Source organism: Salmo salar, chromosome 07, assembly GCF_965601325.2.
Source record: "Salmo salar chromosome 07, fSalSal1, whole genome shotgun sequence".
Taxonomy (NCBI): Eukaryota; Metazoa; Chordata; class Actinopteri; order Salmoniformes; family Salmonidae; genus Salmo; species Salmo salar.
The window spans coordinates 66,532,501-66,545,927 of NC_138297.1; the positions used below are offsets into that span (position 1 = coordinate 66,532,501).

General features: G+C 44.9%; 1 protein-coding gene across 2 annotated transcripts in view; it reads left to right on the forward strand.

The window, feature by feature from the left end:
- The window catches only part of cacna1c (calcium voltage-gated channel subunit alpha1 C), a 587,915-nt gene that overhangs the window by 392,727 nt on the left and 181,761 nt on the right, over positions 1-13,427 (forward strand). For both annotated transcript variants that reach the window (XM_082977959.1, XM_082977960.1), the window contains exons 5-6: positions 11,085-11,224; positions 12,966-13,136. In XM_082977959.1, the coding sequence (XP_082834085.1) occupies positions 11,085-11,224; positions 12,966-13,136 (311 nt within the window). The remainder of the gene's footprint in view (positions 1-11,084; positions 11,225-12,965; positions 13,137-13,427) is intronic.

Sequence of the window (13,427 nt, forward strand, 5' to 3'; positions counted from 1 at the left end):
GACTGGTACCCTCAATATGGCTGCTGGTCCTCCCATCACAGCAGTTTGACTGGTACCCTCAATATGGCTGCTGGTCCTCCCATCACAGCAGTTTGACTGGTACCCTCAATATGGCTGCTCGGTCCTCCCATCACAGCAGTTTGACTGGTACCCTCAATATGGCTGCTGGTCCTCCCATCACAGTAGTTTGACTGGTACCCTCAATATGGCTGCTGGTCCTCCCATCACAGTAGTTTGACTGGTACCCTCAATATGGCTGTCAGTCCTCCCATCACAGCAGTTTGACTGGTACCCTCAATATGGCTGCTGGTCCTCCCATCACAGCAGTTTGACTGGTACCCTCAATATGGCTGTCAGTCCTCCCATCACAGTAGTTTGACTGGTACCCTCAATATGGCTGTCAGTCCTCCCATCACAGCAGTTTGACTGGTACCCTCAATATGGCTGTCAGTCCTCCCATCACAGCAGTTTGACTGGTACCCTCAATATGGCTGCTCGGTCCTCCCATCACAGTAGTTTGACTGGTACCCTCAATATGGCTGTCAGTCCTCCCATCACAGTAGTTTGACTGGTACCCTCAATATGGCTGTCAGTCCTCCCATCACAGCAGTTTGACTGGTACCCTCAATATGGCTGCTGGTCCTCCCATCACAGTAGTTTGACTGGTACCCTCAATATGGCTGCTGGTCCTCCCATCACAGCAGTTTGACTGGTACCCTCAATATGGCTGCTGGTCCTCCCATCACAGCAGTTTGACTGGTACCCTCAATATGGCTGCTGGTCCTCCCATCACAGCAGTTTGACTGGTACCCTCAATATGGCTGCTGGTCCTCCCATCACAGCAGCAGGCCAGTTCTGCCATCGTCTACGGTGGCCTAGCTAATTAAGCTAAGAGTAGTGATCATAGCAGACATCTGCCATGCCTGACACAGATTGGTCATTACAACAGGACTAGGGTTTCTATGAGTTCCAAATGGAAACTTATAGTGCGCTTCTTTTGACCAGGGCCAATAGAGTTCTGCTCCAAAGTAGTGCACTATTAGGAAATACGATTCCATTTGGGACGCAGACAATGAGGTTTGTGTTCTATAGGGGTGTTATGCTGATTAGCTGTACTGGATGGTGATTGGTCAGCGCAGCGCTGTGCATTATGCAACTCAGCGCCTTGGAACATCTGTTCAGCCTACGGTGTGTGTGTGTGTGTGTGTGTGTGTGTGTGAGTGTGTGTGTGTGTGTGTGTGTGTGTGTGTGTGTGTGTTTGGTGTGTGTGTGTGTGGTGTGTGTGTGTGTGGTGTGTGTGTGTGTTGTGTGTGTGTGTGTGGTGTGGTGTGTGTGTGGTGTGTGTGTGTGTGGTGTGTGTGTGTGTGTGTGTGTGTGTGTGTGTGTGTGTGTGTGTGTGTGTGTGTGTGTGTGTGTGTGTGTGTGTATATGCCAGCAGGGTGCTGTGAAGCCTGTTCAGGAGTAATAACTCTATCTGTGAGTGCTGACACTGATGTTAATGCTATGGAAAACGCTCTAATTGAGCGTGTGATAGAGACGGTGCCTGTCCTTCTCCCCTTCTATCGGGATGACTCTGTTATGCCTCAGGACACGGGGGTAGGGAGGGGGCAAGGGAACACACACACAACACGTCGCTCCATACCACTGTGCTGCTCACTCAGAATGGCCATCACTATCTCTCCAGGCCGGGACACACAGGGCTAGCATCACTGAGCCAGTGCCCGTGGCAGAGTCACCAGTCAGGCTTTCTCAAACGACCCTCCGATGGTAGAGCAGTAGAGTTGGAGATGCCAGCTCAACACAGTGTGTAGAACGCAACAAAATAGTCCATTCCTGTAGGGTTATTGAGGTTAAAACAGTCCATTCCTGTAGGGTTATTGGAGGTTAAAATAGTCCATTCCTGTAGGGTTATTGAGGTTAATATAGTCCATTCCTGTAGGGTTATTGAGGTTAAAACAGTCCATTCCTGTAGGGTTATTGAGGTTAAAACAGTCCATTCCTGTAGGGTTATTGAGGTTAAAACAGTCCATTCCTGTAGGGTTATTGAGGTTAAAACAGTCCATTCCTGTAGGGTTATTGGAGGTTAAAATAGTCCATTCCTGTAGGGTTATTGAGGTTAAAATAGTCCATTCCTGTAGGGTTATTGAGGTTAAAACAGTCCATTCCTGTAGGGTTATTGAGGTTAAAACAGTCCATTCCTGTAGGGTTATTGAGGTTAAAATAGTCCATTCCTGTAGGGTTATTGAGGTTAAAACAGTCCATTCCTGTAGGGTTATTGAGGTTAAATAGTCCATTCCTGTAGGGTTATTGAGGTTAAAATAGTCCATTCCTGTAGGGTTATTGAGGTTAAAACAGTCCATTCCTGTAGGGTTATTGAGGTTAAAATAGTCCATTCCTGTAGGGTTATTGAGGTAAAAATAGTCCATTCCTGTAGGGTTATTGAGGTTAAAATAGTCCATTCCTGTAGGGTTATTGAGGTTAAAATAGTCCATTCCTGTAGGGTTATTGAGGTTAAAATAGTCCATTCCTGTAGGGTTATTGAGGTTAAAACAGTCCATTCCTGTAGGGTTATTGAGGTTAAAATAGTCCATTCCTGTAGGGTTATTGAGGTTAAAACAGTCCATTCCTGTAGGGTTATTGAGGTTAAATAGTCCATTCCTGTAGGGTTATTGAGGTTAAAATAGTCCATTCCTGTAGGGTTATTGAGGTTAAAATAGTCCATTCCTGTAGGGTTATTGGAGGTTAAACAGTCCATTCCTGTAGGGTTATTGAGGTTAAAACAGTCCATTCCTGTAGGGTTATTGAGGTTAAAACAGTCCATTCCTGTAGGGTTATTGAGGTTAAAATAGTCCCATTCCTGTAGGGTTATTGAGGTTAAAATAGTCCATTCCTGTAGGGTTATTGAGGTTAAAATAGTCCATTCCTGTAGGGTTATTGGAGGTTAAAGCCCATACTGATATAGTGTAAATGCTAGAGTGTGTTGACAGTCTGACTGATTCACACCCTCAGTGTCTTATCTTCACCATCAGATAGTGTTGTAAAAGGAAGTACTCCACAGAGAGATGGGTCTCACACACACAGGCACACACACACTCACACACACATACTATCTCTCTCTCACACTCACACACTATCTCTCTCTCACACACACAGCCAGATTCTCTCTCTCTCTCTCTCTCTCTCTCTCTCTCTCTATCTCTCTCTCTCTCTCTCTCTCTCTCTCTCTCTCTCTCTCTCACTGCTGGCGCCAGGAGATGGGTCACTTTAGCCATAAAGAGTAAGGATGGTGTTGTCCTGGTTTATGTCTGGACAGAGAGAGAAGAGCAGACTGGCTAACCTGTAGGGTTTCCTCTGGAGGGAGAACACACACACAGAGACATGCCTAGGATACACACTACCACACACACACAGAGACATGCCTAGGATACACACTACCACACACACACAGAGACATGCCTAGGATACACACTACCACACACACACAGAGACATGCCTAGGATACACACTACCACACACACACAGAGACATGCCTAGGATACACACTACCACACACACACAGAGACATGCCTAGGATACACACTACCACACACACACAGAGACATGCCTAGGATACACACTACCACACAGAGACATGCCTAGGATACACACTACCACACACACACAGAGACATGCCTAGGATACACACTACCACACACACACAGAGACATGCCTAGGATACACACTACCACACACACACAGAGACATGCCTAGGATACACACTACCACACACACACAGAGACATGCCTAGGATACACACTACCACACACACACAGAGACATGCCTAGGATACACACTACCACACACACACAGAGACATGCCTAGGATACACACTACCACACACACACAGAGACATGCCTAGGATACACACTACCACACACACACAGAGACATGCCTAGGATACACACTACCACACACACACAGAGACATGCCTAGGATACACACTACCACACACACACAGAGACATGCCTAGGATACACACTACCACACACACACAGAGACATGCCTAGGATACACACTACCACACACACACAGAGACATGCCTAGGATACACACTACCACACACACACAGAGACATGCCTAGGATACACACTACCACACACACACAGAGACATGCCTAGGATACACACTACCACACACACACAGAGACATGCCTAGGATACACACTACCACACACACACAGAGACATGCCTAGGATACACACTACCACACACACACAGAGACATGCCTAGGATACACACTACCACACACACACAGAGACATGCCTAGGATACACACTACCACACACACACAGAGACATGCCTAGGATACACACTACCACCACACACAGAGACATGCCTAGGATACACACTACCACACACACACAGAGACATGCCTAGGATACACACTACACACACACACACAGAGACATGCCTAGGATACACACTACCACACACACACAGAGACATGCCTAGGATACACACTACCACACACACACAGAGACATGCCTAGGATACACACTACCACACACACACAGAGACATGCCTAGGATACACACTACCACACACACACACAGAGACATGCCTAGGATACACACTACCACACACTCTCTCCTCCCAGCAGAATAGGACCACCATCAGGTCAAGCTGAACCATCTCCCAGCAGTACTGTCATGTCCTCCACCCTCAGCTCCTCAGCCTGCGGTCAGTCCTCTAGCAGGTCCTCTATGTCTGCTAGCATATGTCAACACTTAGCCTGCCTCGTCCACAGCTCTTACTGGCCTGTCAGCTGGCTTTAGTCTCCTGTTGGGATAGGGGACAGAGAGAGAGAGTCTGCTGTCCCAAATGGCACCCTATTCCCTGTATAGTGCTCTACCCCTGACCAGGTCCATTAACATCACTCCCCCACATGTTATTACATAGATACTTCATCCACTCAGTAGAGTCAGATAGAGCCTTCCTCCGCTTTGTCAAAGAGACACACACACTAACACACACACACAGTAACACACTAACACACACAATAACACACACACTAACACACACACTAACACACACACTAACACACTAACACACACACTAACACACACACTAACACACACACTAACACACACACACTAACACACACACTAACACACACACTAACACACTAACACACTAACACACTAACACACACACACACAGTAACACACACTAACACACACACTAACACACACACACTAACACACACACTAACACACACACTAACACACACAGTAACACACACACTAACACACACACACTAACACACTAACACACTAACACACTAACACAAACACACACAGTAACACAAACACACACAGTAACACACACTATCACACACACTAACACACTAACACACACACTAACACACACACACTAACACACACACACTAACACACTAACACACACACTAACACACACACACTAACACACACTAACACACACACTAACACACACACACTAACACACACACACTAACACACACTAACACACACACTAACACACACTAACACACACTAACACACACTAACACACACACTAACACACACACACTAACACACACACACTAACACACACCAAGGCCTTGGTCTCCTCCATGTAGCTGAGTGTTATTATAAACCCCAAGGCCTTGGTCTCTTCCATGTAGCTGAGTGTTATTATAAACCCCAAGGCCTTGGTCTCCTCCATGTAGCTGAGTGTTATTATAAACCCCAAGGCCTTGGTCTCCTCCATGTAGCTGAGTGTTATTATAAACCCCAAGGCCTTGGTCTCCTCCACGTAGCTGAGTGTTATTATAAACCCCAAGGCCTTGGTCTCCTCCATGTAGCTGAGTGTTATTATAAACCCCAAGGCCTTGGTCTCCTCCACGTAGCTGAGTGTTATTATAAACCCCAAGGCCTTGGTCTCCTCCACGTAGCTGAGTGTTATTATAAACCCCAAGGCCTTGGTCTCCTCCATGTAGCTGAGTGTTATTATAAACCCCAAGGCCTTGGTCTCCTCCATGTAGCTGAGTGTTATTATAAACCCCAAGGCCTTGGTCTCATCCATGTAGCTGAGTGTTATTATAAACCCCAAGGCCTTGGTCTCCTCCATGTAGCTTAGTGTTATTATAAACCCCAAGGCCTTGGTCTCCTCCATGTAGCTGAGTGTTATTATAAACCCCAAGGCCTTGGTCTCCTCCACGTAGCTGAGTGTTATTATAAACCCCAAGGCCTTGGTCTCCTCCATGTAGCTGAGTGTTATTATAAACCCCAAGGCCTTGGTCTCCTCCATGTAGCTGAGTGTTATTATAAACCCCAAGGCCTTGGTCTCCTCCACGTAGCTGAGTGTTATTATAAACCCCAAGGCCTTGGTCTCCTCCATGTAGCTGAGTGTTATTATAAACCCCAAGGCCTTGGTCTCCTCCATGTAGCTGAGTGTTATTATGAACCCCAAGGCCTTGGTCTCCTCCATGTAGCTGAGTGTTATTATAAACCCCAAGGCCTTGGTCTCCTCCATGTAGCTGAGTGTTATTATAAACCCCAAGGCCTTGGTCTCCTCCACGTAGCTGAGTGTTATTATAAACCCCAAGGCCTTGGTCTCCTCCATGTAGCTGAGTGTTATTATAAACCCCAAGGCCTTGGTCTCCTCCATGTAGCTGAGTGTTATTATAAACCCCAAGGCCTTGGTCTCCTCCATGTAGCTGAGTGTTATTATAAACCCCAAGGCCTTGGTCTCCTCCACGTAGCTGAGTGTTATTATAAACCCCAAGGCCTTGGTCTCCTCCACGTAGCTGAGTGTTATTATAAACCCCAAGGCCTTGGTCTCCTCCACGTAGCTGAGTGTTATTATAAACCCCAAGGCCTTGGTCTCCTCCATGTAGCTGAGTGTTATTATAAACCCCAAGGCCTTGGTCTCCTCCATGTAGCTGAGTGTTATTATAAACCCCAAGGCCTTGGTCTCCTCCATGTAGCTGAGTGTTATTATAAACCCCAAGGCCTTGGTCTCCTCCATGTAGCTGAGTGTTATTATAAACCCCAAGGCCTTGGTCTCCTCCATGTAGCTGAGTGTTATTATAAACCCCAAGGCCTTGGTCTCCTCCATGTAGCTGAGTGTTATTATAAACCCCAAGGCCTTGGTCTCCTCCATGTAGCTGAGTGTTATTATAAACCCCAAGGCCTTGGTCTCCTCCACGTAGCTGAGTGTTATTATAAACCCCAAGGCCTTGGTCTCCTCCATGTAGCTGAGTGTTATTATAAACCCCAAGGCCTTGGTCTCCTCCATGTAGCTGAGTGTTATTATAAACCCCAAGGCCTTGGTCTCCTCCATGTAGCTGAGTGTTATTATAAACCCCAAGGCCTTGGTCTCCTCCACGTAGCTGAGTGTTATTATAAACCCCAAGGCCTTGGTCTCCTCCACGTAGCTGAGTGTTATTATAAACCCCAAGGCCTTGGTCTCCTCCATGTAGCTGAGTGTTATTATAAACCCCAAGGCCTTGGTCTCCTCCATGTAGCTGAGTGTTATTATAAACCCCAAGGCCTTGGTCTCCTCCATGTAGCTGAGTGTTATTATAAACCCCAAGGCCTTGGTCTCCTCCATGTAGCTGAGTGTTATTATAAACCCTGATCACAGTGGTGAGGCATAACATATATTTTATTAGATATGAAGAGAGGGTGACAGCTCATTCTATTTCTTTCTCTGTCTCTCCTTTGTTGTCTGTCCCCATCTCACTGTGTCATTACAGAGTGGCTGAGAGAGAGAGATACACACAGAGAGAGAGATACACACACAGCGAGATAGAGAGAGAGGAGACACAGAGAGAGAGATACACACACAGAGAGAGAGATACACACAGAGAGATAGAGAGAGGAGACACATAGAGAGATACACACACAGAGCGATAGAGAGAGAGAGACACAGAGAGAGATACACACAGAGAGAGATTATTATGATATATTATATTACATGACCCCCCCCCAGGATACATGTTTTATATTATGATATATTATATTACATGACCCCCCCCCCAGGATACATGGTTTATATTATGATATATTATATTACATGATCCCCCCCCCCCCCAGGATACATGGTTTATATTATGATATATTATATTACATGACCCCCCCCCCCAGGATACATGGTTTATATTATGATATATTATATTACATGACCCCCCCCCCCCCCAGGATACATGGTTTATATTATGATATATTATATTACATGACCCCCCCCCCCCCAGGATACATGTTTTATATTATGATATATTATATTACATGACCCCCCCCCCCCCCCCAGGATACATGGTTTATATTATGATATATTATATTACATGACCCCCCCCCAGGATACATGGTTTATATTATGATATATTATATTACATGACCCCCCCCCCAGGATACATGGTTTATATTATGATGTATTATATTACATGGCCCCCCCCCCCCAGGATACATGGTTTATATTATGATATATTATATTACATGACCCCCCCCCCCCAGGATACATGGTTTATATTATGATATATTATATTACATGACCCCCCCAGGATACATGGTTTATATTATGATATATTATATTACATGACCCCCCCCCCAGGATACATGGTTTATATTATGATATATTATATTACATGACCCCCCCCCCCCCCCAGGATACATGTTTTATATTATGATATATTATATTACATGACCCCCCCCCCCCAGGATACATGGTTTATATTATGATATATTATATTACATGACCCCCCCCAGGATACATGGTTTATATTATGATATATTATATTACATGACCCCCCCCCCCCCAGGATACATGGTTTATATTATGCTATATTATATTACATGACCCCCCCCAGGATACATGTTTTATATTATGATATATTATATTACATGACCCCCCCCCCCCCAGGATACATGTTTTATATTATGATATATTATATTACATGACCCCCCCAGGATACATGTTTTATATTATGATATATTATATTACATGACCCCCCCCAGGATACATGTTTTATATTATGATATATTATATTACATGACCCCCCCAGGATACATGGTTTATATCATGATATTAGCAGCCTATTCCTTCATTAGCTGAGGAATATAGGGCCCTGTGAGAGCACTTCTCTGCCCTTCTTCTCTCCCTCCCTCCACCCCTCCCTCCCTCTGGGAGTATTTGGGCTTTTAACTTCCTCTGCTAATCGGACATCTTCCACTCAGGGGTTTGAAGTGACCTGGAGACTGTGGTGAGTGCTTAGAAAGATAGAGGGAGGGAGGGAGGGAGGGAGGGAGGGAGGGAGGGAGGGGAGGGAGGGAGGGAGGGAGGAGGGAGGGAGGAGGGAGGGAGGGAGGGAGGGGGTGGCTATGGAGAGAGAGAGGGAGAGGTTTACAAAGAGAAGGGGATGAAGAGATATAGAGAGAGAGGTAAGGATTGGCACCAAGAGAGTGAGAAAGAGGTTTACAAAATAGAAGGGGGTGAAGAGATATAGAGAGAGGTAGGGGATTGACACCAAAAGAGAGAGAAAGAGGGGAGAGAACCGTTATTTTCAAGTAGCCATTTGGTCTGTGTTAATTGATCATTCTGCCTATCTAATGTGGCGCCTACTGGCCTCTGAACCAGGCTCTTCTGACAATGGTATAGTGCTTTATAGGCACTCGGAGAGAAGAGAGAGAGGGGGGGGGGGTTAGAGATTGAGGGAGAGAGAGGGAGAGAAAGAGGTAGCAAGAGAGAGAAAGAGAGGGAGGAAGAGAGAGAGAGGGGGAGGTTAGAGATTGAGGGAGAGAAAGTGGTAGAAAGAGAGAGAGAGAGAGATATTATCTACTTCACTTGCTTTGGCCATGTTAACATGTTTCCCATGCCAATAAAGCCCTTAAATTGAATTGAATTGAGAGATTGAGAGAGAGAGAGAGAGAGAGAGAGAGAGAGAGAGAGAGAGAGAGAGAGAGAGAGAGAGAGAGAGAGAGAGAGAGAGAGAGAGAGAGAGAGAGAGAGCTGGGTATAGAAACAGGTTAATATGTAGAACCAGTGCTGTGTTTCATCAGTCTAGCTCTGCTCTCTCTCCATGTCTGTTCTCTCTAACAGACCACATCATACTGTTACTGATTATACTCCTCTGGGACTGCTGAAAAATGGAAGGAGGACGATCAACCATGATTATACATTAACTGATGGTTGATTGATAACGATGATGATGATTATGATAAAGATGACAAGGACAAAAACAAAGAAATGCAATTTCATAAAGACAAATTCATGACAATGTTGAAGCCCCCATGTAGTATTTTATTGTATTGTTAAATCATCCCTGTATGTCTCCTGAATCACTGTGTGTTTTTCATAATTTATCATTTATATCCCCGAGCCTCGTTTTGCCATTACAATGCTCCTTCTGATCATGTGGGTGTTGCTATATCACAGGACTGATGGTTGCTGATAATGGGCCTCTGTACTCCTATGTAGATATTCCAGTAAAAATCTGCCGTTTCCAGCTACAATAGTCATTTACAACATGAACAATGTCTACACTGTATTTCTGATCAATTTGATGTTATTTTAATGGACCAAAAAAAGTGCTTTTCTTTCAAAAACAAGGACATTTCTAAGTGACCACAAACTTTTGAACGGTAGTGTACATTTTAATATATTTACATAGACATCCCTGATTGGCAGATAGGATCGTCTAGACTCTCGAGCCTACACCACTTACCCCTTCAAAGTAGGAGGATACATATGCAAATAAAAGATGACTGGTCATTGGTCAGAATAATCAGATTGTGATGTCAAGCTGCGGGACAACAGATTGAAATTCCAGGAATTGTTAAACAAAAAGCTCTCCCACTAAAATGGCAATATCGTCATGTTAACAATTTCAGAGTGTTTATTTGGACCTCACTGTGAGGAAATATCATAACACTTTTTGACTTCACTGCCCCTTTAACAAGTGTCCTCAATGACAATCCAATGACGATGATAATAATGATGAGGACGATCAATCCTGTAAGATCTTCCTCTCTCTCTCTCTCTCTCTCTCTCTCTCTCTCTCTTCTCTTTCTCCCACTCTCTCTGCAGGCTCTTCAGTGCTATATTAGAGCAGGCCACCAAAGTGGATGGAGGGACGCCCATAGGAGGGAAGGCAGCGGGCTTTGATGTGAAGGCACTCCGGGCGTTCAGGGTGCTCAGGCCACTCAGACTGGTGTCTGGGGTGCCCAGTGAGTCAGACACACACACACACACACACACACACACACACACACACACACACACACACACACACACACACACACACACACACACACACAACGACACAAAGGGCGCAGGACACAAAGGGCGCAGGACATGAAAAAGCTGACAAAAATCAGGCAATGAGGGGGAGCGGAGAGGGAGGGAGCCAACACTTTACCTGTACATTGGAAATATGTATTCTCTTTCTCCCTATTCAGAAATGGGTATTGATGGATATTATGGTATTATGGTATTGATGGATATTATGGTATTATGGTATTGATGGATATTATGGTATTATGGTATTGATGGATATTATGGTATTATGGTATTGATTGATATTATGGTATTATGGTATTGATTGATATTATGGTATTATGGTATTGATTGATATTATAGTATTATGGTATTGATGGATATTATGGTATTATGGTATTGATGGATATTATGGTATTATGGTATTGATGGATATTATGGTATTATGGTATTGATGGATATTATGGTATTATGGTATTGATGGATATTATGGTATTATGGTATTGATGGATATTAGGGTATTATGGTATTGATGGATATTATGGTATTATGGTATTGATTGATATTATGCTATTATGGTATTGATTGATTTTATAGTATTATGGTATTGATTGATATTATGGTATTATGGTATTGATGGATATTATGGTATTATGGTATTGATGGATATTATGGTATTATGGTATTGATGGATATTATGGTATTATGGTATTGATGGATATTATGGTATTATGGTATTGATGGATATTATGGTATTATGGTATTGATGGATATTATGGATATTATGGTATTGATGGATATTATGGTATTATGGTATTGATGCATATTATGGTATTATGGTATTGATTGATATTATGGTATTATGGTATTGATATAGTGGATTACTCTGTCTACTAGTTTAGGAGAAAATGATTTGTGTCTGAACCTGGAGAGACTTCAGGGGTATTGGTCAGCCACCCCCCTTCCTCCCCCACTGGGGACCAGGTGCAGCGGGAGATTGGGAGGAGATTCGGGGGAGGAGATAGCATGTGATATCGGGCTGATGATAGTCTGGGCTGATCTCTGACCTGGTGACCAGACCACTGCTTTACAACATGGCTTTACTGTCTGTGGTCACAGCTAGAGGATACATTGGGAGTGTATGACCCACACACAGCTAGCTAGCTCTGTCTCCCCTAGTTAACCTGTGTGTTATGGTGTCTCTCTAGGCCTCTAGGTAGTGTCTACCTAGCCTCGGGAGACACTGGTTCCCGCCAGCTCACATTAAACGCTGCACGATATATCAGCTTCCTCTGATGAACTAGGGGGGTGTGGTTTAGTTGATGAGGAACGCCCAGCTCCGGCGTTGCCCGGCAGTAGACACCTGGACAACGACGCGTGTAACGCCATACTTACGAGGTGACATGTATATGTCTAGGGTGAAGATGACATCTTGTTTTAAACCTAGAAAACGCAGCGCTGTGGATTCTGTTTTTTGATTGGTCGAAGGTGATCAAATCGCTTTCTAATTTGTTTTGTGCAACGCCCCTCGGCCAAAAACTGCTTCGATGGGATCCCTTCCAGACTGATGCTGCAGCGCTAACTAGACTAGTGCTTACCTACCTGTCTGCATATAGGGTGCGTTTGTGTGTGTGTTAATGTGTGGTTGTTGTGGAGCCTCGATGGGAAACGCTGTCTCCTCTCCACCTCCAGGCCTTCAGGTGGTGCTGAACTCCATCATCAAGGCCATGGTTCCTCTCCTCCATATCGCCCTGCTGGTCCTGTTTGTCATCATCATCTACGCCATCATCGGCCTGGAGCTGTTCATGGGCAAGATGCACCGCACCTGTTTCTACCACAGAGAGGGACATCCCTTCTACAGAGGTAGGAACACACACACACCTGTTTCTACCACAGAGAGGGACACCCCTTCTACAGAGGTAGGAACACACACACACACACACACACACACACACACACACACACACACACACACACACACACACACACACACACACACACACACACACACACACACACACACACACACACAGACCTGGACACACACACACACACACACACACACACAGACCTGGACACACACACACACACACACACACACACACACACCACACACACACACACACACACACACACACACACACACACACACAC